The 25,399-nt window shown below is 32.4% G+C and overlaps 5 protein-coding genes and 1 long non-coding RNA gene across 6 annotated transcripts; 5 read left to right on the top strand and 1 right to left on the bottom strand.

The window, feature by feature from the left end:
- The first annotated feature begins 2,324 nt into the window (after window positions 1-2,324).
- Window positions 2,325-2,900, top strand: LOC122610857 (dirigent protein 4-like). The gene has a single exon (XM_043783814.1). It carries the CDS (start codon window positions 2,325-2,327, stop codon window positions 2,898-2,900), a length of 576 nt encoding a protein of 191 aa, XP_043639749.1.
- Window positions 2,901-7,031: 4,131 nt separating this feature from the next.
- LOC122610856 (dirigent protein 4-like) lies at window positions 7,032-7,616 on the top strand. The gene has a single exon (XM_043783813.1). The coding sequence runs from the start codon at window positions 7,032-7,034 to the stop codon at window positions 7,614-7,616; it is 585 nt and encodes a 194-aa protein (XP_043639748.1).
- Window positions 7,617-11,093: 3,477 nt separating this feature from the next.
- LOC122579367 lies at window positions 11,094-11,973 on the top strand. The gene is made up of 2 exons (XR_006320628.1): window positions 11,094-11,477; window positions 11,567-11,973. It is a non-coding gene; the product is annotated as an uncharacterized LOC122579367 (long non-coding RNA).
- A 2,734-nt stretch (window positions 11,974-14,707) lies between these two features.
- On the top strand, window positions 14,708-15,561 carry LOC122610855. The gene is made up of 4 exons (XM_043783812.1): window positions 14,708-14,863; window positions 14,960-15,058; window positions 15,161-15,479; window positions 15,557-15,561. The coding sequence occupies exons 1-4, from the start codon at window positions 14,708-14,710 to the stop codon at window positions 15,559-15,561; spliced, it is 579 nt and encodes a 192-aa protein (XP_043639747.1).
- Window positions 15,562-19,287: 3,726 nt separating this feature from the next.
- LOC122579846 (dirigent protein 4-like) lies at window positions 19,288-20,133 on the bottom strand. The gene has a single exon (XM_043752096.1). The coding sequence runs from the start codon at window positions 20,010-20,012 to the stop codon at window positions 19,425-19,427; it is 588 nt and encodes a 195-aa protein (XP_043608031.1). The 5' UTR covers window positions 20,013-20,133; the 3' UTR covers window positions 19,288-19,424.
- Window positions 20,134-24,441: 4,308 nt separating this feature from the next.
- Window positions 24,442-25,017, top strand: LOC122580650 (dirigent protein 22-like). The gene has a single exon (XM_043752918.1). It carries the CDS (start codon window positions 24,442-24,444, stop codon window positions 25,015-25,017), a length of 576 nt encoding a protein of 191 aa, XP_043608853.1.
- The last annotated feature ends 382 nt before the right edge of the window (window positions 25,018-25,399 follow it).

Raw genomic sequence — 25,399 nt, 5'->3', positions numbered from 1 at the left:
AAGTCACAAATGTTATCCTACTTTATCGTTTTTTCTTTTAGTTCACCAATTTTGTTTCATTCATGGATTTTTTTCATGTTACTCCAAATAAGTGTTGGAGATGCTTGTAATTCTTTACGCCCATTAAAGCTAACCTTATCACTCTTGTTCAAAGTGTGAGAAAGATGTTTAATCCTCCCAAAAAACCAAACATATGTCAAAATACGTGCTCCATTCAGTAATTTATAACCTCTTTGAACCTAACAAACATATGTAAAACAATGAATAAACAGATGTGCACACCGATCCAAACATGTGTGCACATGTGATCGACACATATGAAACCAACACACATGTTCGCAAGGTCAAAAACATATGTTCAGTGCCTCAACTATACTTCTATCATATTTTATATAGTTTACCTGTTAAAAAAAACTAATACTAATATCATGTGTGTATAGAGAATCGAAACATATGTCCAAGAAGACACACATGTTCAAGAAGTCAAAAACATGTGTTCCTGAAGACAAATATGTTCAAAAAAACATAAAAAACATATGTTCACAATCTCGGTCCACAATCCCACTTTGCACTTGCCTAAATAAAAAACGAACAACATAAAATAGATTATTCATATAAATCAGAATTGTTTAAAACGAAAAAAGATTGAGATTTTATATAACCCATTAAATGTGCCGTTTCTTTTGGAGCTAATTTCATATTCCATGTTTACCCTTGTTCATTTTATAAGGATTTGGTTATTTATTTTCACGACTATAATGCGAAATGTATTTATGACCATTGGTTAATCTAATCTAATGGTCTAAATTGGTTCTCGTAGTTCTCGACAAATATTTGGTTCTCGTAATAACTCATATATTTATTAAAAGAGTAGTTATCCTAATATTTTATGACCTCTTTCAATTTAAAGCTATTTTTAAAAATTGACACATAAGCTTTTATCCCATGTGTCATTTTTATAAATTTTTATAATAATTATTTTATTTAAACATATTTAATGAATTCCAAAAATTCTATATATGGCAAAGATATTTTAATAAATTCTCATCAAATATAAATATTAATAAACTATTTTGGGGTTTATGGAATTTGTTATGATCATCGTTTGATTTTGACCAAAAAAAAAAATTTATTTAGATTTTTACATGTATAATCAACTTAATCAGGTTCAATAAAATTATTAACATGTAAGTTTGTTTGTTACTCACACATATAAATTATACTCGGTAATTTATAAATAAATTTTTTATCATTAAACCAATTCTTTGTATTATCTGTGTCAAAATTATTTTCAAACAATAAATTTAATAACCGCATATCGTGCGGGTAAAACACCTAGTAATATATATGTATATATATAATGGTAATTATGTGGCAGGCTAAGAGTTGACATTTTTAACGGAATAAAAATGACTACTTCATGTGGAGAAGGTGGGAAGTTTGTAAGTGATTAGTTGAGGTCAACAACTCAACATTCCAAAAGTAATAAATAATGATACTCGCGCTATCCATTTTTAGATATAAAATAAAATAAAATAAAATAGATAACCTATTTATTATTGACATTTTTCTATAGCAACTTTACAGCCATCATTTGTAACAATATTAACATGTTACTCGCGTTATGTATCACTGATTGTGATGGTGACAATGTAGTGGTGAGTGTGATTATTGGTGGTAGATGAGACGTTAAGTGATGTAAAAAATTGATGTGAAAGTAATTGATTTAAATGGTTAATGGATATATATTTTAAAAAATAAATGATTAATATATAATATAATTTAATTATTAGTGTTAAGGAGTAGTGCAAGTGAAAATTTTTAATAAGTGTTAAGTGAAAATATTACATATTTTTCAACACTTTTAAAAATAAAATGCAATTTTTAAAATATATTATATATTATAGATAACTAAAGAGACAATAGACGGGATTATAACGAAATTATAAATCTAAAAACTTTATCACATGACATATATAATCTACTCATTTCTTTCTAAATTTCACCTTATAATTATGTCAAATGTTAGATTGATTTGTTAAGTTAATTAATCATTTTTATATATGTTCGTTTTTGTCCTACATGAATTTCACGATTAAGCTATGAACGTGGGCTTCCCTGTCTGATTAAGCATTTTTTTTTTCCAACTAAAGTACATTCTTCTTTTTTCTATTTGAAATGATTAAGCTTGTTTATTCTTGTAAAATTAGTTTATATCGTAGACTTCATATCATTAATGAAAGGTGAAGTGTCCATCACCTTGTGTGTATAAAATATAGTCGACGATACTGCTCATAAATGCTCATAAATGCTATAGCCTAGAAATGGAAAAATTAGTAATATGTACATGTACATGGTTGCTTCTTCTTCTTTTCACCGCGACCACAACAACAGTGATGGGTAAATATTACTCGAGGAGCCACGTAGTTGATTCTCCGACCACGGTTAAAAAAACTAAACTCCATTTCTTCTTGCACGACATCATTTCAGGCAAAAATCCTTCCTCAGTGCTTGTTGCAAAACCAAACGGAACAATTGTCCAAGAAGGCAACATAGTCCCATTTGGGTCAGTTTATGTGTTTGATGACCCACTCACGGTTGGACCTAGCCCGAATTCAGAGGTTATCGGTAATGCACGTGGACTATACGCTTCAATCAGCCGTGGGTCAGACTTGACCTTGTTGTTCAATGGCGATCTAGAGTTTACGAGTGGTGAGTTCAATGGGAGTTCCATAAGCGTCTTTTCAAGAGATCCTTTGGTGTTAACCAAAGAGCTTGCGATAGTTGGTGGCAGAGGCAAGTTTAGAATGGCAAATGGGTTTATTATAAATAATGCCATTTTCTTTAATGTTACAAGTGGTGATGCCATTCTTGAATTTCATGTCACCGTTTTTCATTAACAAGTCAGGCTTGAATGGAAATTTTGACTTGAAACTCTTAATTTGGGTTTTTTTTTTATTGGTCTTAAGTACTATATATGTACGTAAAACGATATATCGAGTTCCTTCGATTAAAGTTTATGCAATGTTGTTAATTTTTTATTTATCAAATCTTTGCAATAAAAGAATAAATTATTCTTTTTGTTGTTTTGAATGTTTCGATAGGGCCAAGCTCAGTGTGCAACCTGTTCCATTGAGCAAGGCCTTGTTTTGTAATTGGGGCCCAAAACTTTAGTTCTGTTCATATCTAATAGTCCGTATAAAGATGAATGATTACTAGCCGAGCTAGGGAAGCAGATGTGAGACCTAAAACTGCATTTAAAAGAGCAGATGTAGGTACCTATATATAAGTGTTGATTTAAGAAGGTTTTTTTTTAAGTAAACTTTGCTTATAGTCTCTTTCTTTCCAAAGAAAAAGACGTACGGACAGATCAATCTCATATTTTCATGACATAAAAACAATCCTTATAATTTTTTTTTTAATAATTACTCCTATTTCTTTTAATTTAATTGTTGTATCACATTGATCATCTTCTAACTTTTTATTTTTAATTTTTTTACTATGAAGTTTTCTAAAGTCTAACTAAGTCTAATGTAAAGTAATATTTTTTTTATTCAACCATATGTCATGTCTTATCAAATGCTTCTCACTAAGTCTATTATCATTTTTTTTAACTTATTCATTATCATTTCTTACAATTTAAATATAATTTCAAAAAAACATATGATACATTATAATTTATATCCAATTTATTTTTGTAATCATAACTATGTTTGTTTCGTTATTATTATTTATTAGTATAAGTTCATTAATAACAGTTAGACATGTTTATAGCATACGAAATAATATGTAGAATTATCATTAATCTGGTCAACACTTTTACGTTGGTCATTTTATACATAAAAAAAAATCCAATTATAGCATGTTTACAATCGTATAGTTCTTTATTTTTATTGTCATTTTTTATAAATATGTAACCAGTGTTGTTTTTTATATTTATCTTTTTGTATCTCATAACCTTAATATCTTTAATATATATACCCGGGTATCACCCGGGTTTATAAGCTAGTTAATTGTAAATCTTAATGGGAACATCACAAAAAGGCGTATATTGTAAGTACTACAACACATGGCCTAAAATCTACGAGACGGACCTGGTTTCTATCGTTTATAATTAAGAGAAAACATTTACCAAATGGATTTTGAATTAATGCTATTCAAGTTAATTTATCAAGTTCAACCATTGAAAACGGGAAGCTTCGTTTTTGGATTAAGTAGCTTTATTATTATTAATAATAATAACAACAACAACAATAATAATAATAATAATAATTTTGTTAATGCATGACAACCTTTAGAGATGTCAATAAAAATTATTTTGGTGTATTAAAATTTGTACTTTATCATGCAAAAATTCAGAAGGTGGGTTTTTTTGTATTAAGTATTAATTTTTATTCATGTAATAAGATAATAATGACAATCCTTAGGGTTGTCATTATCATTTTCCTAATACTACTAATAATAAATAAACTCATGCATGTTTAATAATGAGGTGTGGTCCAATTTACACCCACACTCGAACTAAGCTAACCAATTTTTTATATTTCGGATATAATAAAAATAAATAAATATATACAAATAAATATATATTTATGAAAAACTTTGGGAAGGCTTAAGGTGGAAAAACCTTGGAAAGGCTTAAGGTGGAAAAACTTTAGAGTGGAAAGCTAGACAAGTAAGGAAAGAAGGGCTTCCAACCTTAGAGTGGAAGGTTAGACAAGTAAGGAAGGAAAGACTTCCAACCTTAGAGTGGAAGGCTAAGCAAGTAAGGAAGAAAATGCTTCCAACCTTAGAATGGAAGGCTAGACAAGTGAGGAAGGAAAGACTTCCAATCTTAGAGTGGAAGGTTAGACAAGTAAGGAAGGAAAGGCTTCCAACCTTAGAGTGGAAGGCTAGTGGAAGGCTAGACAAGTAAGGAAGAAAAGGCTTCCAACCTCAGAGTGGAAGGTTAGACAAGTAAGGAAGGAAAGACTTCCAACCTTAGAGTGGAAGCTTAAGGCTAGACAAGCAAGGAAGGCAAGGGCTTCCAATTCCAAACCTTGGACTGAAATCCAGGAAAGCTTAAGGATAGACAAAAGAAAGTGTTAAGACAGAGACAAAGATTACAAGTCTAAATGTTAGTACATTTATTATTATGACTGACACCTAATAATCCTTGGATATTCTATACCTCGTACTCTCATTGGAATTTGGGCCAGGGCCTATACTTGGTAAGGCCCAAGGTACAAAGTTGCCCTAATTGGAAGCCTATAAATTCTCATAATCATCGGAGAGGATTCATTCAATTCATACATTTACACACATTCAATATTCATTACATTCATCATCACATAATATTCATATCCTCCAAAGATCGAAACATCTCTTTAGGAAAATCATCATCCACCTTAGGTTCGTCAAGAACTTAGTGGGTTTGCACTCTTATTGAGGAGATCTTGATGATTTTCGTGGTTAAATCCATTTTTGATTGAGCTTAACAATCCATGCTCAAACATTTAAATATTAAACATAGACTAAGGTAAAGGTGTAAAAGAACCAAGTCTAGTTTAAAGTTTAAGCTCGTTGTAAGTCTTATGACTAAGGTTGAAGCTAGCCTGACCCGTGTGTAACTTTTGAGGTTTGAGTGTAATACATTACCGAGTATTTAAGGTTGACTCTTTAGTAATATATATATTCTTTTAATTGCAAAATTTGTCACCATGGTTTGTTCATTTTTGGAGTATATGGAGTTTCTTTTCACATTCACTAGGAATGGGGTCCCTAAATCAAGATATTTTTTCATCCTTAGTCTAAAATTAAAAAAATCGTTAGTGAGGGTCGTTAACTTCATGCAAGATTGGTCCCTCCACGTGAGAGATATGTGGGCATTTGACAGACTCTCACTGATACGAGTAGATCCATTAATTTTGCATTTATATTTTAGATGTATTTGCCATTAGCTCGTTAAGACAACTTTTCCAGCAGGCCGGCCCGGCCCACGAACAAGAAAGAAGTCCGGAAGAGAAAGTTACCAAGCAGGCTAGCACGTACGTTGATATTTGGTTCCCAATTTTAAACCCATCAAATTAATTTTATTGGGATACAAAAAGTAGACATTAATCGAGTGGCTTAATTTGATTGGAACTCAACGTGTGGAGAATGCGTATTTCGGGTTGCCTTCGTTCAGGGTTATCGATCATCAGTCGTTTTTTTTCTTTTTTGAAAATTATCATCCGTCCTTGTTAATATATGGTTCTCCTACTATCATTCTGTCGGGCTTGAACCTAATTAGCCGAACGAAGGCAACCAGAAATACGTACACATTTTAGTCTTCACACGTATACGTTGCGTTCCAATCTAATAAAGCCACTCGATATATAAAATAAAAGGTATTAATAAGAATTGAAAAGTCTATTCAAAGGTCTACTTTTCCAATTAGAATTTGATGGATTTAAAACTAGTGATAACCATGCATCCATATATCCGGTCAAAGAACTGTTCCCATGCGCCCATTTCTGTGCGCGCTGCATATATGCATGGAACCAAACTGCTTAATAAATCAATTTTCAAACATGCATGAGTTTATTTTACAATAAAAATAGTACTGATTGTTACCTAAAAAATACGAGCTAGTAATATAAACTGCTTAATATAATACAACATTTTTTATATACGTATATTTTAATTAGAACCATATATATTAACCTGCTTAATTTATAAGCTTAATTAAAAACTGTATATAATTTACCACAATAATATATATATATATTCAACTACTACTTACTAATTTATGATCCCTCGATCTACGTACGTGTACAAATTCGAAGTTGATATTGAGAGAGATTAATAAGTGTACGTAACTACGTCGTACCCATTATATTTAAGGGTAATATTAATTTGATACCGGCCTAGCCTGATATATATATAGTCAAAACATATGTACGTACTGATTTGTTAATTAGTAAAAAAAGAGGTTCTAAGCTTCCCCTATATAAATGTATGTAAATATCACAAGCTGTATACAATTGTGATCGAACAATTAATTATTAATGATGAAAATTATACTAGTTATCTTTGCATGCTTGCTTCTGCTCTTGAGCTCTTGCTCCCCCGCGGCGGTGAAGGGCAAATATTACTCCAAGAGCCACACAGTTCCTGTTCCACTTACCCATAAAAAAACCAATCTCCATTTCTTCATGCACGACATCATTTCAGGCAACAACCCTTCGTCCGTCCTCGTGGCAGCACCAAAAGGAGTAGTTGTCCAAGAAGGCAACGTAGGCCCGTTTGGAGCAGTTTACGTGTTTGATGACCTGCTCACGGTGGGACCCGACCTAAATTCAGAGGTTATTGGTACTGGACGTGGGTTTTACGCTTCAGTAAGTCGTCAAGTACCAGCGGAGTGGACCTTGCTGTTCAATGCCGATTTGGAGTTTACGAGTGGGGAGTTCAATGGGAGTTCCATATGCCTGTTTTCAAGAGATCTTATGGTGATCGAAACGAAAGAGCTTTCCATAGTTGGTGGCCGGGGCAGGTTTAGGATGGCAAATGGGTTTATTATCGCTAACGTTAATTTCTTTAATGCTACAAATGGTGATGCCATTCTTGAATTTCATGTCACCGTTTTTCACCAATGAAATTAATATATCGATCTAGCTATAGGCCGGGTTGTGGAAGAGTAGCTAGGAAGACGTACGTACTCTAATTATATACTGTATATTGTTTCTGTGGATACATTACGTACTTTAATTACTCGCTACTAATTACGTACGTACGTACTGTAATTAATATTTATACAATAAAGCGATCGAGTTTCTTTTTTCTGCTTATATAAGGTGTATGTAACCTAGCTAATTAATTTGTTATGAATTCTTGGTACAAAGAATAAAATCTACTACTGTAATATGAATGTTTATCCGAAATGTCATGTGTAGTGGATGTTTGTAATCTATCGATACAGACCCCACAGAAACCATTTAACAACGACAGTTAATATTAAAACATCATTTTGGTTTAAGGGAAAATGATCCGTTGACTTTATCTTAGCTTAGGTACTGTCATTTTAAGAAAAATTACAAATTAAACTTTTGAATTTGATAAACATATATAGCCCCATTAATTTTACATAACCTCTCCTGAATTTTACATACACCTATAACATCCTCCCCCGATAGACTTCAGTCCACTCTTGAGGAATAGGTAAATCCCCACTAACTTACAAAGAAAACTACCTGAAAGGGCCTTAAATGTGAGCCTGTTATTCTTTAGCTACCCATTATTGGTGTTTTTAACTAGTCAATCAATGCACTTCTCAACGTCAATATCGTAAGAGAAGAAAGCGAAGCGGGGTGGAGGAATTGGTTAACTCGTCAGTTTCCCCCTGCTTTACCTAAGATAGATATATACTGCATGTTTTACCTAACCTCACTACAAGAAATCTGGTTTTTTGCGATTCGTCGCAAAAAACCCACTAAAGGACAAAAGAAATTACTTTTTGACTTTCGTAGTCAAACTAAAAAATTTGCGACGAAAATTTTACGACGAACCGGTTTATTGCAACGAAATAATTATATTTTTGATTTTTCTAAAAAAATGTTTTTTGCGACGAAAATATTTCGTCGCAATTTATTTTTCTAAACAATTTTTTTTTCCCCGCTGGGGAAAAAAAATTTCCCGCCATGTTTTTTGTGACGAAACCATTTCGACGAAATTGTTTATTGCGACGAAAAAGTTAAATGTTAAACAAATTTTTTTTTCCCACCAGAAATAAATTTTTTCCCGCCATGTTTTTTGCGACGAAACCATTGCGACGAATTTGTTTATTGTGACGAAAAAGTTAAATGTTAAACAATTTTTTTTTCCCCGCCAAAAGAAATAAAAATTTCCCGCCATGAATTTGACGTTCACTCCATATATTTTAACGTTATTTAAAATTATATTTTGTAATTAAACTATTGATACTTATTTTAATTATTTATTTATAATAATTAATTATTATAATTTCAATAATTAATATTTTATTATAAAAAATAATTTAATAATTAATATTTATTTAAAGTTAGTAAATAAGAAAAATACTATATAAATAACTATAAACATAGTAAGTATTAATAAAATAATTCGTTGTTATAATTTCATAAAAAATTATACTATTATTATAAAATTTTATAATTTTTTTAATAAAATAATTATTTATCATTATTTCAACAAATTAATAATTTATACTTATCTAAAGTTAATTGATAACAGATAAAAATTTTATTTAAATATTTATAAAAATAACGAAATATTTATAAGTATCTATATTATTTTTAACATCAATTACTTTTACATTCATTATCATCGTCGCAACCATCACCGTCACAATTGTCATCCCCGCGGTCACCACCACCAACTCCGTCATCACTACCTCTATCGTTGTCGCATTGCGCAGACATATGTCTAGTATAATACATATATGTCGTATACATTATTCATATACATATATGTATATACATACATATATGAAAGCAGTCTCTCTACCTTTGTGTAGAGGTAAGATTGTCTACAACTTAACTCCCCATACCCCACGCAGGGATTGGGTCATGTTGTTGTTGTTGTTGTTGTATATACATACATACCTTATACGTACATAGACTCATAAAAATTCCACAACATTTCTTTATCATAATAACTTCCCAGCACATTGTCATGTACTTAGTAATTTAGTCATACCTAATACATACATACATACATACATACATACATACATACATGTCAGACTTATCTCGTTAGATCCAGATGAATGATTAAGAAACATATTGAGCCCATTGAGTCCATTAAGTATTAAACGTTAACCCAACCGACCTAAAAAACACGAGTTATATATACACTGGCCGATTAGTCCCAAATGAATGATAGAGAAACATATTTGGCCCATTAGGCCCAATGATTAAATGAACATTAAAATAAAGCTTTTGAAAGCCATGAAAGGCATACATATGTCCATACATACATACATTTATACACACATTCATATTAGTCAATTAGGGGTGTTCATTTGGTCGGGTTTTGAGGAAATAGGGTTGTTCGGTTTGGGTTATTCGTTTTTTTAGCCCAATAGAACCATTTACATGAGTTATAAAGATACTTGGCCTTTTAGGCCCAAATGAATGATTAAGAAACATATTGGGCCCATTAGGCCCAAAGCTAAAAGAGACATACATTAATACATACATACATATTGGGCTTATTAGGCCCAGTTATTATATGAACACAATAAACGAAGCTTTTGAAAGCTAAGAGAGACATATATTCATACATACATTCGTTCATATGATCTTGTGAGATAAAAAGTAACCCTTGGTAATCACTTATATATACAGACTTGTCGTGTTGGATCCAAATAAATGATTAAGAATATATTGGGGCCACTAGGCCCATTAAGTATTACATGTTGGCCCAGCGGTCCAAAAATACACGAGCTATATACACACTGGTCGATTAAGCACAAACGAATGATCTGGAAACCTATTGGGCTCATTAGGCCTAATGATTAAACTAACATTAAAATGAAACTTTTGAAAGCGAAGAGAGACATACTATATCCATCCATCCATACATATATACATATATTCATACATATATATACATATTGGGCCTATTTAACCTAATTACTATATGAACACAATAAACAAAGTTTTTGAAAACTAAAAGAGACATACATTTATACGTACATTCATATTGGCCCAAATGAATGATTGAGATACGTAGGCCCAAATGAATAATTGAGATACATACATTCATTCATATAAAGAGATGTCCCGTTAGATCCAGATGAATGATTGAGAAATATGCTCAATGGATTAGACGAATACTATACCATGTCGTACGTGTATTCATGGATTATTTATCTATTATACATTTATGGATTAAAAAATTAACATGTGAGAGGGATTTCGTCCAACTTATGTGTGTGACAACACCAACTTCACTTTTCCCATCTACCAATATATATATATATATACACTTCAAACTAAAAAGTCTAAATACAAATAAAAAAAAGTCTATATATATATATATATTTCAAAATAAAATATAAATACAAAAGTCTAATAGTAAAAAAAAAAATATCTAATTAAAAAAGCCCATAAAAGTCGGCCTAACCTACAAGCCCAAACCTAAAAAAAACCCTAACCTTATAAACACCTAAACCCCTTATTTTTCATTTATCCACTCATAAACAACACACCCACCTACAAATCTACAATCTCTCTCTCCCACTCTCAAAGATTCCGTCCAACCGCCGTCGGAAACGGACTTGAGCCGCCAGAAACCGAAGTTCGCTTCCGGAAACAGCGACATCCACCACCACCCCACCATCTCCATCTTATTTACAAACATATTAACTTTCTCCCTCCACTTCTTTGCAACCTTCGACCACCAACTTACCGGAAAATTCATCCGAGAAAGTCTACTGCCGGAAGAAAGCCCAGCACCGCCGCAAATGTCTTGCCACTGTCGGATATTTCTTTTGTTTTCTTTTCTCTCGATTTTCTTTTTCTTTTTAATTTATTTCGGTTTTGTTTCCATTTTTCTTTGATTTCAGTGTTGTATACACCGCCACTCACCACACCAAACACCGGACGACCACCACTACACCACCGTGCCGGACTAAGTATTCCTTTATTTGTCTTATTTTGATATTTATTATTTTTTTCTTTGTTTTATTTATTAATAATTATAAATATATATCAGATCTGTAAATGTTTTTCAGTTTTAATAATTTTTGAATATTTCAGATGTATTGGAGGAGCAAGAATGTGGGGATTTTATATATATTTCATTGTTGTACAATCTATCATATATGTAATTTGTTCTTAAGTTATTGTTCATGTATTTAGTGTATTGTGAATGTTTGATTTGATGTAAAATATTTGATTGTTTGATTGAAAGATATATTAGATTTGTGGAGTTGTTCATGACTGAAATAAATAAATATATTTTTTTAATAAAGATTTTTGATTTTTCCATTATTTTGGTATTATGATTTAATTTTTTCATTTTCCCTCCTTTGTATTTATTTTCCCTCTAATTTTTTAGGTTAAAATACAAAAAAAAAAAATTGCAAAAAAATAAAATAAAAAATATAATATTCAATTCTGCACATAGTTTTTGCGACAAAATTTTTTGTCGCAAAAAGGAATTTGCGAAGAAAAAATTGGGACCCACAAAACTTTCGTCGCAAAGTTTGTCACAAAATGTTTTTTACGTCGACTTTTTTGCGACGAAAAATTCGTCGCAAATGACTTTTCGCGACGAAAATGGTAGATTTTGCGGCGAAAAATTTCGTCCCAAAAAACCGAAATTCTTGTAGTATTTTCCTCATATTACTAATTAGCCCACTTAAACTCAGTAACAAACTCAGCCTGCGTTTCTATATATCCTATTTAGCTATCAGCCCAAATTAAGTGAAAGCCGAGAACGTACAGTAGTTGATGTAACACATTGACACTTCAAATCTTTATACAATGCAATAATCTTAATTTTATTCCTAAACTTCCTAAACAAACAATTGGTCTATAACCAAATGTTCAAATAATTAGTTAACCTGACAATCAAGAATGTCAAACCAACCAATTGTGTTTCTTCTAATCCAATAATTTCCAGAGAACCCTAAGATATGATTAATAAACGAAACGCGTAACCCGACCAGGGGAAAAGGTGTAACCCGACCACCCACTATTAGCGGCGACGTCGCCGCAAATAGTGGGGCCCCTCTGTCAGTCAGCGTCTGTAAGTAGACCGAATCACGTGGGTGTGGACCCCACTATTAGCGGCGACATCGCCGCAAATAGTGGGTCCCCCCACTGCCGATTGTCGATATAAACCACATTATCTCTTCTTCTCTTCTCCATATTATTCATCTCCTTCTCCTCCGAACTCCTCCTCACTTCCTCCATAATTTCTTTTCTTCTCCATTCGTTTAACTCACAAAATCCGGCCATCTATCCCCTCATCCTCGTTATCAACAATCCTTTTTACACGACTCACGTTTTCCGGCGTCCCGGAGTCCATTTTCAGGTTGGGTTTTAGCGGCGACTTTTTTCCGGCGAAAAAGTTTTCCGCCCAACCAGTTTTGCGGGGAATGTATTTTCCACTGATATATGGCAAACCAGATTTTTTAGTTTTCCGGCGAACACCGGTGCTTTAGTTTTCCGGCGACTACATTTTTTCCGGCCAGCCAGACACCACGTTTTTTGTTGTACTCATTTTTCCGGTAAACTATTATTCAGACGAGGTAACACTCATTTACCTTTTAAATAATTGTTTTTATTTTAATATATGTTAATGTTAACAAATATTTTTTTGTTATTTTAAATAGTCGTAAGCGACCTTAGATCTAAATGGTACTATGGTTGGGTCCACAATTCACATGCTATGCTTGGTCAAACCTTTAACCTGGGTCTAAAATTAATGTACACTTTTAAAATTGCATTGGGATATATTTAAGTTTCACTTTAATAAAAACAATTATATTCATGTATGATAACTAGTATTATATGTAACTATATAATAATAATAATCATAATGATAATATAGTAAATAAATACATGGAGTTTTATTTTAGGGAAAAAAAATATTAATATCAGTTATTAACTACTCTATTTTAGGTAATATATGTTAAAAAACAAGTGTTAGTAAATATATGTTAGAAAGTATTAGTTATAAAAATGTTATAGTAGTATAGTTAGGAAAGATTACTTATGTTATTATAGTTAAGAATGATATGATTTTTAGAAATTCATTAATTTTTAGGAAAACATTTGTAGTTATAATTATTGTTTATTATAGTTCATTAATATAGTTTTTATTAGGTTCGTATTAATGTTAGAAACTAAGGTTTGAAAAAAAGTTGCAGAAATGTGGGCATTTTAGGTATAATAATTTTGAAAAACAATTTTGTGTCCAAAATATGTTAATTTAATTTGCACCTTTTTTATAACATTTATGTTTGTTTGTATTATTTTATAAATTGTGTATAACTGATGTAGGTTAAAATGACTGCACTTCACGGCGGAGATGGTGGCAACGACCCTCCAAATTGGGGGTGGAACCCCGAATGGGGTTGTAGGCGTACAGGTGGTAAGTATATATTAATGTACGTTGCAGATAAATATATGGTATATATGTATATATATATATATATTTGTTATTTTATTTTGTTTTGCAGGTATTAGCACAGGGAGAGCTGCTGCTGCTAACAATGATCTGGAGCGCGAGTTTCAGAATTCGGGACGCCGAATCTCACTTATGTTGAATAACGATCTTAGTAGGTGGCAGACAATCGGGGACCACGCCAAGTGGTACAAGAGCTATTTGGGGACCTATGTCGCTACCGTCCCACATAATTACGAGTCGTGGGATCAGGTGCCCCAGTCCATCAAGGATGGACTTACTGACTGGCTTATGGTATAAAACTATTTTTTTTTTTTTACTATTTAAATATGTCATTTAAAAAATATGGTAGATGCTAACTATTACTACAAAATCGCAGAGACGGTTCTACTTAGAACCATATCTAGGTCACCCAGAAAATCACCCGTTACGAGAGGCCGTGACCAGGATGATTCGTCCGGATGCCCTGAAGATCTACAGGGATAAAAAAGCAAAATTCAAGAAGATTTGGTTCACTAACAGGGGTGGGTCACAGAGGCTGGCAGAACTGGAGGGTCAACCTCCGTATAGGATGCCTCCACAAGTGTGGAGTTATCTACTGGGTTACTGGACCAGCGAGCCCCGGATGATTGCTGCCCAAAGAAACACGACAAACAGGCAGCAACAAAATAATACTGTCAGTACTCACGGTCGGCAGTCATACGCTCAGCGTGAATGGCGTTACGCTGTAAGTTATACGTAATTATTTATATCCACGTATGTAAACATATATCTATATAGAGATACACATACAAATATATAACTTTGATTAATGTATATACAGGAAGATAATGATGAGCGACGTGAGGAGCCGCCTGAGTTTTATTTGCGGACCCACACTAGACGAGATGGGACGGTGCAGGACGCAGTTAGGCCCATTTATGTAAGATCTTGCACAACACTTAAAAAAGATAATTTTTTGGTAATTTTATATTAAGTATAACTAATTTTGAGTTATTTGTTATTTAATTTTCATGTGCTACAGGAGCGGCTTCTTGATACCCACCAAATACTTTCCCAAGTGCCCAATACCCCGCCTACGCAAACATATGTGGACGCTTTAGGGACCCGATCAGGACATACTTGTGTGGTTGGGCGTGTGGTTAGGGGAACACGTGGACTGAATGTCCCCCTCCCGGAGGATATAGAGCAACCCTTCCCAGCCCAGAAGTCACCGTCCTTTAATGTCAGTGATATGTTCGCCCAGGGTAGCCCTTGGAGCCAGCCATCATTCGAGGCCGGGCCTAGCACGTCATCATCCCATGTTGGGCCTAGCTCGTCACGAGCCCCCACACAGCGGTTGGGTAGTGATAGTGATAGTGATAGTGAAAGTGATTAGTTTTCCATTTTTTTATTGTTTGTATTCATCGTTTAACTGAAGTGTGATTTCCTTTTGTAATCTTGATTTGCATGATATAATCATTTGTATTTTTTATGTTTTTATACATTTGTTGATAAAAAAATAATTGGTATCAACTTTAGAAAATTATTATAAAATCAATGTATGTACAATAGAAAAGTATGAAAAATTGTTGATTGAAACTTGTTTTGGAACAACAACAACTGAAATACATAAAAAATATATACAATAAAAAAAGTATACATACAAACAACCTATATAAAACATTGAACGGATTTAATCATTTATTACAATAGGAGGGCCTGGTGGTACTCTTGGTATGTTTGCGTACAACCAATTTTGATACGCATCTTCTTGATTTGCATACGTTAATGCTAGTCGACGTGCAGGATCGGTTGCGTGAAATTCCCGTTCCGGATTCTTGTAAGCCATTGGGTAGTCGCCTGCTAATTTCACTGCAACAAAATGGGTTTTGTCGTTTATCAGAGCAATACTTATCGGTTGTTTGAATAACAGTTGATCTAAGCCGTGATGCATCGGAAATACTGTGCGGGGGTCACGTAGGCTAACGCAGTTGACTATTATACCCAGCTTATTGGCCAGGAGGATATGGAACCACACTTTACTCATCCAATGATCTATGGGTCGGCTTCTTACATAATAAGAGGTTCGCAGCGCCGACAACATTCGGTTGCCCTCTGTTTGCCCAAACATTTGCATGTACCCATCGAGGTCAGATTCATACTCCGCGAGCATCTGCGTACGAACCCACTCTGCACCCATCTCCTCATCTAGCCCCAAAGCTACAGCGGTAGCTCGAAATCCACAGTTACGGTCTCCTTTGACATTTTGTGCGCCTACAACGTACGACCTTAAGTACGGTGGTATCTCACCTAGTACCCAAGCGTAATTTTGGAAAAGACTGGCGTTATACGGTTCCGCAACATACCCAACCCAACTGGCCGATGATTGTGCCTCTGACTCTGGCGTTATACGATGGCATCTTTTGAAATCGATTATTCCTATGCGCTACCATCTTTTGATCCTATCGAACTACATCAAAGAACCATTCCTGATATGTCATAAACCATTCCCGATATGTGATGCCAGAAAAGCGTGACAGACTGACGTGGCAGATGCCACGTCATCACTATTAGCGATGTATATATATATATTTACACATACGTATAATATCTATATCTATATTCATAATACATACATATATATATAAACAATAAGATTGAAAAGGAAAAGATACACAATACCAGCAACTACAAATATGTAATGAAAACGATGATTCCTATGTTTGAATTTTTTTTTCGAAATACACAATGATTCAGTATGAAAACCACGACTTTATGGTATTGCGTATCTTATTACTTGCTGTTTTTTTCAAGTGTACGATATATAGTTGGACATTCCATATATATATAGTGTTGAAAGTATGACATCTTTTGATATCGATGATTCCTATGCGCTACCATGTTTTGATCCTATCGAACTACGTCAAAGAACCATTCCCGATATGTGATGCCAGACAAGCGTGACAGACTGACGTGGCAGATGCCACATCATCACTATTAGCGATGTATGTATATATATATATTTACACATACGTATAATATCTATATCCATATTCAAAATACATATATATATATATATATATAAACAATAAGATTGAAAAGGAAAAGATACACAATACCAGCAACTACAAATATGTAATGAAAACGATGATTCCTATGTTTGAATTTTTTTTTCGAAATACACAATGATTCAGTATGAAAACCACGACTTTATGGTATTGCGTATCTTATTACTTGCTGTTTTTTTCAAGTGTACGATATATAGTTGGACATTCCATATATATATAGTGTTGAAAGTATGACATCTTTTGAAATCGATGATTCCTATGCGCTACCATGTTTTGATCCTATCAAACTACGTCAAAGAACCATTCCCGATATGTCATAAACCATTCCCGATATGTGATGCCAGACAAGCGTGACAGACTGACGTGGCAGATGCCACGTCATCACTATTAGCGATGTGTGTATATATATTTACACATACGTATAATATCTATATCTATATTCATAATACATATATATATATATATAAACAATAAGATTGAAAAGGAAAGGATACACAATACCAGCAACTACAAATATGTAATGAAAACGATGATTCCTATGTTTGAAATTTTTTTTCGAAATACACAATGATTCAGTATGAAAACCACGACTTTATGGTATTGCGTATCTTATTACTTGCTGTTTTTTTCAAGTGTACGATATATAGTTTGACATTCCATATATATATAGTGTTGAAAGTATGACATCTTTTGAAATCGATGATTCCTATGCGCTACCATGTTTTGATCCTATCGAACTACGTCAAAGAACCATTCCCGATATGTCATAAACCATTCCCGATATGTGATGCCAGACAAGCGTGACAGACTGACGTGGCAGATGCCACATCATCACTATTAGCGATGTATATATATATATTTACACATACGTATAATATCTATATCCATATTCAAAATACATATATATATATATATAAACAATAAGATTGAAAAGGAAAGGATACACAATACTGACGTGGCAGATGCCAGACAAGGAGTGGTCTGGGACTTTTCAAAAATGAAGAATAAGAAAAAAAAATAAAAAGAGAAAGAAGATACTGAGCGACGGTTGTATGACTTGTATCTAATTTGTGGTACACCCAAATTTGCCTTTTCAATTATCAAATGGATAACATGTTTACTTTAAAACCTTCTTCTTTTGTTTTGTACATCATTAACCCCTCTTTTGATCTTTTAACTTTCTTTATTTTTAGTTCAATAGGAGTCCTCCTAACATTTATTTACATGAACTTAACATAAAAACTTAATATGTTAATGTCATAATTAAACATTTATTTACATGAACTTAACATAAAAACTTAATATGTTAATGTCATAATTAAACATTTATTTACATGAACTTAACATAAAAACTTAATATGTTAATGTCATAATTAAGATGTATTTTACATATAATTTGAAAAACTATTATTTATACATAAAAAAACTCACTATTTACCGATCCGATTCCGATTTTTTAAAAATCCTGACTCCTCCCTCTCCGATTCGATCTCGATTTCCGAGTTCCGCAACCTTGATTAAAGGTAATCATAAAACAAAGCAGAGAGTTTTTACAGGAGAGAATGAAGAAGATAAAATACTCTATTTTGTCTTGTTGCACTTTATTTACAATTCATCCCTATTATTTAATCATTAATACACTTTTTTCCCCTTTACTTGATAATCTATCTATTTGTGGCTTTTAACCTTTTTAATATTTTATTTAATTAAATCGTTACTCACTATCTTATCACATTATATATGTTTGTTTTGATAAATTCGAAATCATGAATATGGTAATCAAACTTTGCGTTTTGCTATTGAAAAATCTGTGAGACGGTAGTTTAGTAAGACATCTTTTGACGAACTTGTCTTTAGCATCAAAACACTACTCAAAATTAGCATGTATGACTACAAAATTTGCCCCCTCTCAATAGATTATCTGGTTCCGTCTCTGCCTGTCTAGATTAAATCAACTACACATATGACATTTCGGATAAACATGCATATTAATTTGTAGCAAGCTAGAATTCTTAACAAAGCTTACATATATTATATATACACTTTAATTAAACAGTAATTAATTAGTAGTAGCTATACAGAAACAACTAGAAAGCACAAATTAAGTTTCTAATAATCCAACCCATTATTCATTGATAAAAACATAGAAGCTAATTAAAGGATATAATTAGAGAGTATTATTCCTACTCTTCCACAACGTACCCTGTATATATATATCCAATTATCCATAGCACTTTTTCATTGGTGAAAAACGGTTACATGAAATTCAAGAATGACATCACCACTTGTAGCATTAAAGGATATGACATTAGCCATGATAAACCCATTTGCCATCCTAAACTTGCCTCTGCCACCAACTATAGATAACTCTTTCTTTTCCAACACCAAAAGATCTCTTGAAAACAGGCATATGGAACTCCCATTAAACTCCCCACTCGTAAACTCCAAATCGGCATTGAACAGCAAGGTCCACTCCGTCGGTACTTGACGACTTACTGAAGCGTACAACCCACGTCCAGTACCAATAACCTCTGACTTTGGGTCGGAGGTCACCGTGAGTGGGTCATCAAACACGTAAACTGCTCCAAACGGGCCTACGTTGCCTTCTTGGACAACTGTTCCGTTTGGTGCTGCCACGAGGACAGCCGTAGGGTTGTTGCCTGAAAGGATGTCGTGCATGAAGAAATGGAGATTGGTTTTCTTTACGGTGGTTGGAGCATCGACTGTTACGCTCTTGGAGTAATATTTGCCCTTCACCGCCGCGGGGGAGCAAGAGCTCAAAAGCAGAACCAAGCATGCAAAGATAACTAGTATAATTTTTATCATTGTTAATTAGTTCTCAATTGTATATATATACAAATATAGCTAGCTAGCTAGCTTGTGATATTTACATACACATATATATAGGGGAAGTTAGCTTAGTTACTACTCGTACAAATCAGTATATATGTTTTAATTGTCTATCAAGTATCAAATATTGCCGGCCTCAAATATAATGAGTTACGTACACTTAATAGTTAATAGTCTCTCTCAATATCATTTTCTAGAAATCATCTTCAAATTTAATTTGTACTGTACGTAGAGCCGTAGGGGGATTATGATTTGAATTTTGCTAAATATATATAGTTTTTAAGATTATAAAAAAAAATATGTTAATTTGACCCATGGGGTTAGTGGCCTATTGGTAAGGTCTTTGATCCAACCACCAATGTTATTTTACACTTTACAAAGTGATTTTATTTGATTTATTGTTCTACAAAGTGATATTACATTCTTATTTTACACTTTACAGACTATATCTTATTTTTAGATGAACATATTCTAAATATTTCAATTATAATATAACAATGTTATATGTGTTTTCGATCAATTATTTAATATAAATTATTAAATATATAGAAATAAAAAATCTTATAAACTCAAATTAAAAAATATATAAAAAGACAAACTGATATTTAAATGTAAACAATGTACATAAAAGTCAAATAATGTAATTTTGAACAACCTGATATTTTTTAAGATGTGAATACAAATTTTTATGTGTTTCAGTTAAGCAGAATCTTTTAGCAAAACAATCGGAAGATTGATATTTGAATGACTTGATCGAGAAATACCTCTGCACACAAACAAACACAAATTCCGTAACAATTTAAAGCGAACTCGGAAAGATCTTGAAACTTATCCCACTAACAACCACCACAATGACGAGCCTAACCCTCTGATCTCTTGATTATATCTTTTCTACTTTTTTGGTTAATTTTTTTTTTTTTTTGTTAACTGGAGGGATGAGACATACGTTGAAGTTAATTTAAATGATTATCTCAAGAGTGATAAGAAATCTTGCTCATCGTCGCATCCATCTATTTATCTATATACACAAAATTTTATTAAGTATATGTATTGTTATACTTTTAGTGTTTATCCATTGTAATTTGCAAACTCCTTAACATTTCTCATTTGTTTCGAGATAATTATTAACTTGTTTAGATAAGACTTATATTTTCTAAAAAAAAGTTTCGTAAGTTTACATATCTATAAATCTATTAATTATTATTGTTGTTGTTATTATTATTATCAACAAATAATTTAATTTAGTCACATGTTGAATAACTTAATTTAAAGAAATTGAGTGTTTTGATTGGTTAATTAAGGTTTGATCACTTACCTTATAATGATTACGCGGTATATCTTTATTGTTGGTTAACAACTAAATTTAATTAGGTGTCAAATACACATAAGGTTAATAACACTTTTAAAATAAATCAAATTATTATTTAAATGCAAATAAAAAAATATTATAAATTCAAATTTAAAATTTATAAGAAGAAACAAATCAATAATTGTAGGGGAAAGCATACATACTGCCCGTACTACGTATGTTAGGTACTACTGCACTCACATCCCAAGTACTCGATCAGTATATACATTTATTAAAATTCATGGGGTAAAATGAAATTTTTTTCTTCATGAAGTTGTACGCAACATTTTCCCCATGTAAAAATGTAAGGGTCTTCGTCTTCATGCAAGATTGACTATGGTTCGGGTGAAAAAGTAGCAACTACTTTAAGTATATTTAACGTAATTTTTAAAAACATCATTTTGGAATACATATTAATTAGCCCACTTAAACGATTCAGCCTGCGTTTCTATCTTTTTTAGCAATCACAGCCCAAATTAAGTAAAAGCCAAGAACGTACACTTGATGTAAGATTGACACTTCAAATCTTTATACAATAATCTTAATTAAATTCCTAACTTCCTGAAAAACTTTGGTTTATAAACAAAATGTTAAATTAAGTTAAACTGATAAACAAAAATGTCAAACCAACCAATTGTGTTTCTTCTAATCCAATAATTCTTAAAGCACCATAAGATGTGATTAATAAAATGCGTGCATTCGAAGTCACAACATTCTGGGCCGTCTTTGAAGATTTATAGATCCAAGCGAGCGTAAAAATAAGAGTCCATAAGCTAAATGCAACTAATTATTATAATAAATTATAAACTAATCTCTAAAAATGACAATAAATATTAATAAATAAAATCTAAAACCTAAAGACAAATAGAATTTCGATAGGTTTAAACCAACATAAAAAAACCTAAAGAAATGATAAACAACAAACTGTTATGCCATGTTAATGTTTTTTAAGTAATAATATTATAATAATAATTTATATATCATTTGATAATACTATATTATTTCTATATATATATATACATATATAAATATAGTTTTTAAGTGTTCTTATTTTAATTTCATTCTCATTTGAATGTCACCCTATATATATATATATATTATTTACAATAAATAACAAACAAAAATAACTAAGTGCTGTACATGAAAAGTGGAACAATGAAAGATTGAAAAAGATAGCAGGCGCCGCTTCATCAATTCCGAGTTTCCGATAGATGAGAATAACTCTTTTTTTTATCCAATAAAAGGCTATATGTGAGTTTTTTTATAGGTTAAATTATATCTTTTAGTTTTAGATAATGGTTAGAGTTTACAATAGACTTAATTGTTACACATGTATAAACATAACAATAAAAACTAGAAAAAATAAGCCCCTAAAAAACCAGTCTCGGCCCGTCGGCTACTTTGGCCACACTCTACACCGGCCATGACAACATTATATTTTCACTTCTAGTTTTTCAGTCCCGCATGATGAACAAATGGATTCAAAACATATGTCTTATATATTTCGTTTATATATGTTCTGTGATTTATGATAAATTATAGAACTTCACTTAGCTAAATAAACTGATAAGATATAAACAATTATATAATAGCATGTTTAAAAATATTCAATATCAACATACAATGATGAAAAAAATATTACTTGTTATTAAAAAACATTATAAAAAAAAATCAAACAAAATATAATCAATGAATAATATAAAAAAATTTGGTAAATATATAAATGCATGGGCCCCCATGATTAGGTGTGAAACCCTTCACATACTAATATTTTATTATTTCTTGTTTAATGAATAAATGCATTGGCCACCATGATTTTTATGGATTAAAAAAACAATATGTGAGTGTTTCATACCTAATTTACATTTAATCAAACAGTATATATGTATATAAAAAAGCATTAAGTATAAAGCATAATTTAAACTTGTAGCTAAAAGAAAATGTTAAATCAAACTCATATAAATAACTAAAATACTAGTCTTATTATACTACATAAACAAATTAGATCGATAAATAAATTATCATAATGAAAAAACCTTTGTACATGATTAAATATTATATTTAGAAAGCACCTTTAGAAAATAAAAGTTCTAGGTAACAATTTTACCTACGATCTACAACTTACAATGCCAACTAAAAGTTACCACTACAACCGACAACCACTTTATCAAACATAACCATGGTCAGGGTTTAGGCTACAGGCTTGACCCGACCGTTAACATTTCACGCTTTTTACACACTCTTTAGCATAACACTTTGGGCTACTAATTATATATCCACTTAAACAAATGAATAGCCTGCATTTCTATCAAATGTCAGCCCAAATTAAAAGCCTATAAAAAAACATTTTAACTATTAAATCTTCAAAGCTTTAAACTATTATCAAACATCAATTAACAACAAAACGATTAACAAATTTGATATACACGCGAGAATGTCATCATACCATCTGTGTTCTTGAAACTCAATAGCTTACAAAGTAACAAAAATCAGATATTTTGAGCCGTATATTCACTTCAACCTTTTGTTTCTGTCTAATTTAGTGTAAGCTATTGGATTTATATAAAGTCAACTGACACTATATTGAATATTTTGATCCTTTTTTACACTTATTTTTTTGCCCAAAAACACTGATTTAATCCGATGGGGTGCCACTTGTTCTTATCAATCATCTCACGTTGAGTGATAGATAGAACAAAGAGAGAGATTTTCATATAAACCTGTTAAAAAAGAGCATTGTTGTTTGGTTGAACTAACAAAGACAAGATGAAACCAACCTCTCCTTGTATAATACTTACTTATGTGTGTGCGCCTATATTTAATGATGCATCATTTTCAATTTCCCAACAAACATTATTATAAAAGAAATTTCAAGCTAAAGAAAGAGAAGGGAGATTCATATACTATAAATTGCTAAAATAAGGAAGATAGTGTTTTAGCTAAACGAATGAAAAGAATGTCACACCCACCACTCTATATTTATATGCACATAACATAAAATCCATACATAAGAGGAGAAACAAGGCATACACTGCGCACACAAACATACTAAGAGAGATGGTGAACCTTTGCATAGCCTTAACACTAAGCTCAATAATACTCCTAGGAATACCTTTGGTCCATGGAACTGATCAAGATCCTCTAGCCATAGAAGAATGGTTTAAAAGCCTACCCAACATGACCCCAAAAACCACACACCTTCACTTCTATCTACACGACTTACTAAGTGGCTCCAGCCCAACTGCCATGAGAGTCGCCCAATCCAACATTACTGACACCTCTCCAACAAATTTTGGATTCATTGCTATGGCTGACGACAAGCTCACCTCAGGACCCGAACCCAACTCTACAGTTGTGGGTCAGGCACAAGGTATCTATGGCTCTGCGTGTTTAAGTGAGGCCGGCTTACTCATGACCATGAACTTGGTTTTTACGGGAGCGGATTACAATGGTAGTACTCTAAGCCTTTTGGGGCGGAATGCAGTGTTTCATCCGTATCGTGAGATGCCAATTGTTGGTGGCTCTGGGGTTTTTAGGATGGCAAAAGGTATCGCCACTGCAAAAACTTATTATTTCAACCTTACAACTGGTGATGCAGTTGTTGAATATAATGTCATGGTTGTTCATTATTAAGTCGCTTTCGTTGTATTTGAATAACCCATATTTACAGATCTTTGTGTTAGTGTTGCATTTATATATTACTCGTATATATTTGGCATTAGAAGCAATATAATAGTCAGCACACTTATCCAGTTTAGCAAGGTTTATTAATTAAAACACTTGAATCGCTTATCAGGCATGTGCATGTTACAACTCAGGGAAACAAAATGCATTGATCAAATAAGGCAAAAGAGGAGTGTGGCTACCCAAATTGGGGGCGACGACTTGTGCCATGTGGCGCTATGTCACCAAGTGGGTAGCCCCTTAAAAATGGGGGAGTAGGGCTATCTACTTGGGTAAGTGGAATTTCCACAAATAGCTCTAGGTAATTGGTTGGGAAGTGAAATAGTAACAG

Source organism: Erigeron canadensis, chromosome 8 (genome assembly GCF_010389155.1).
Source record: "Erigeron canadensis isolate Cc75 chromosome 8, C_canadensis_v1, whole genome shotgun sequence".
In the NCBI taxonomy this organism is placed as follows: domain Eukaryota; kingdom Viridiplantae; phylum Streptophyta; class Magnoliopsida; order Asterales; family Asteraceae; genus Erigeron; species Erigeron canadensis.
Note: the sequence above shows the minus strand (reverse complement) of the source record. Positions and strands in the feature narration are given on the sequence as shown.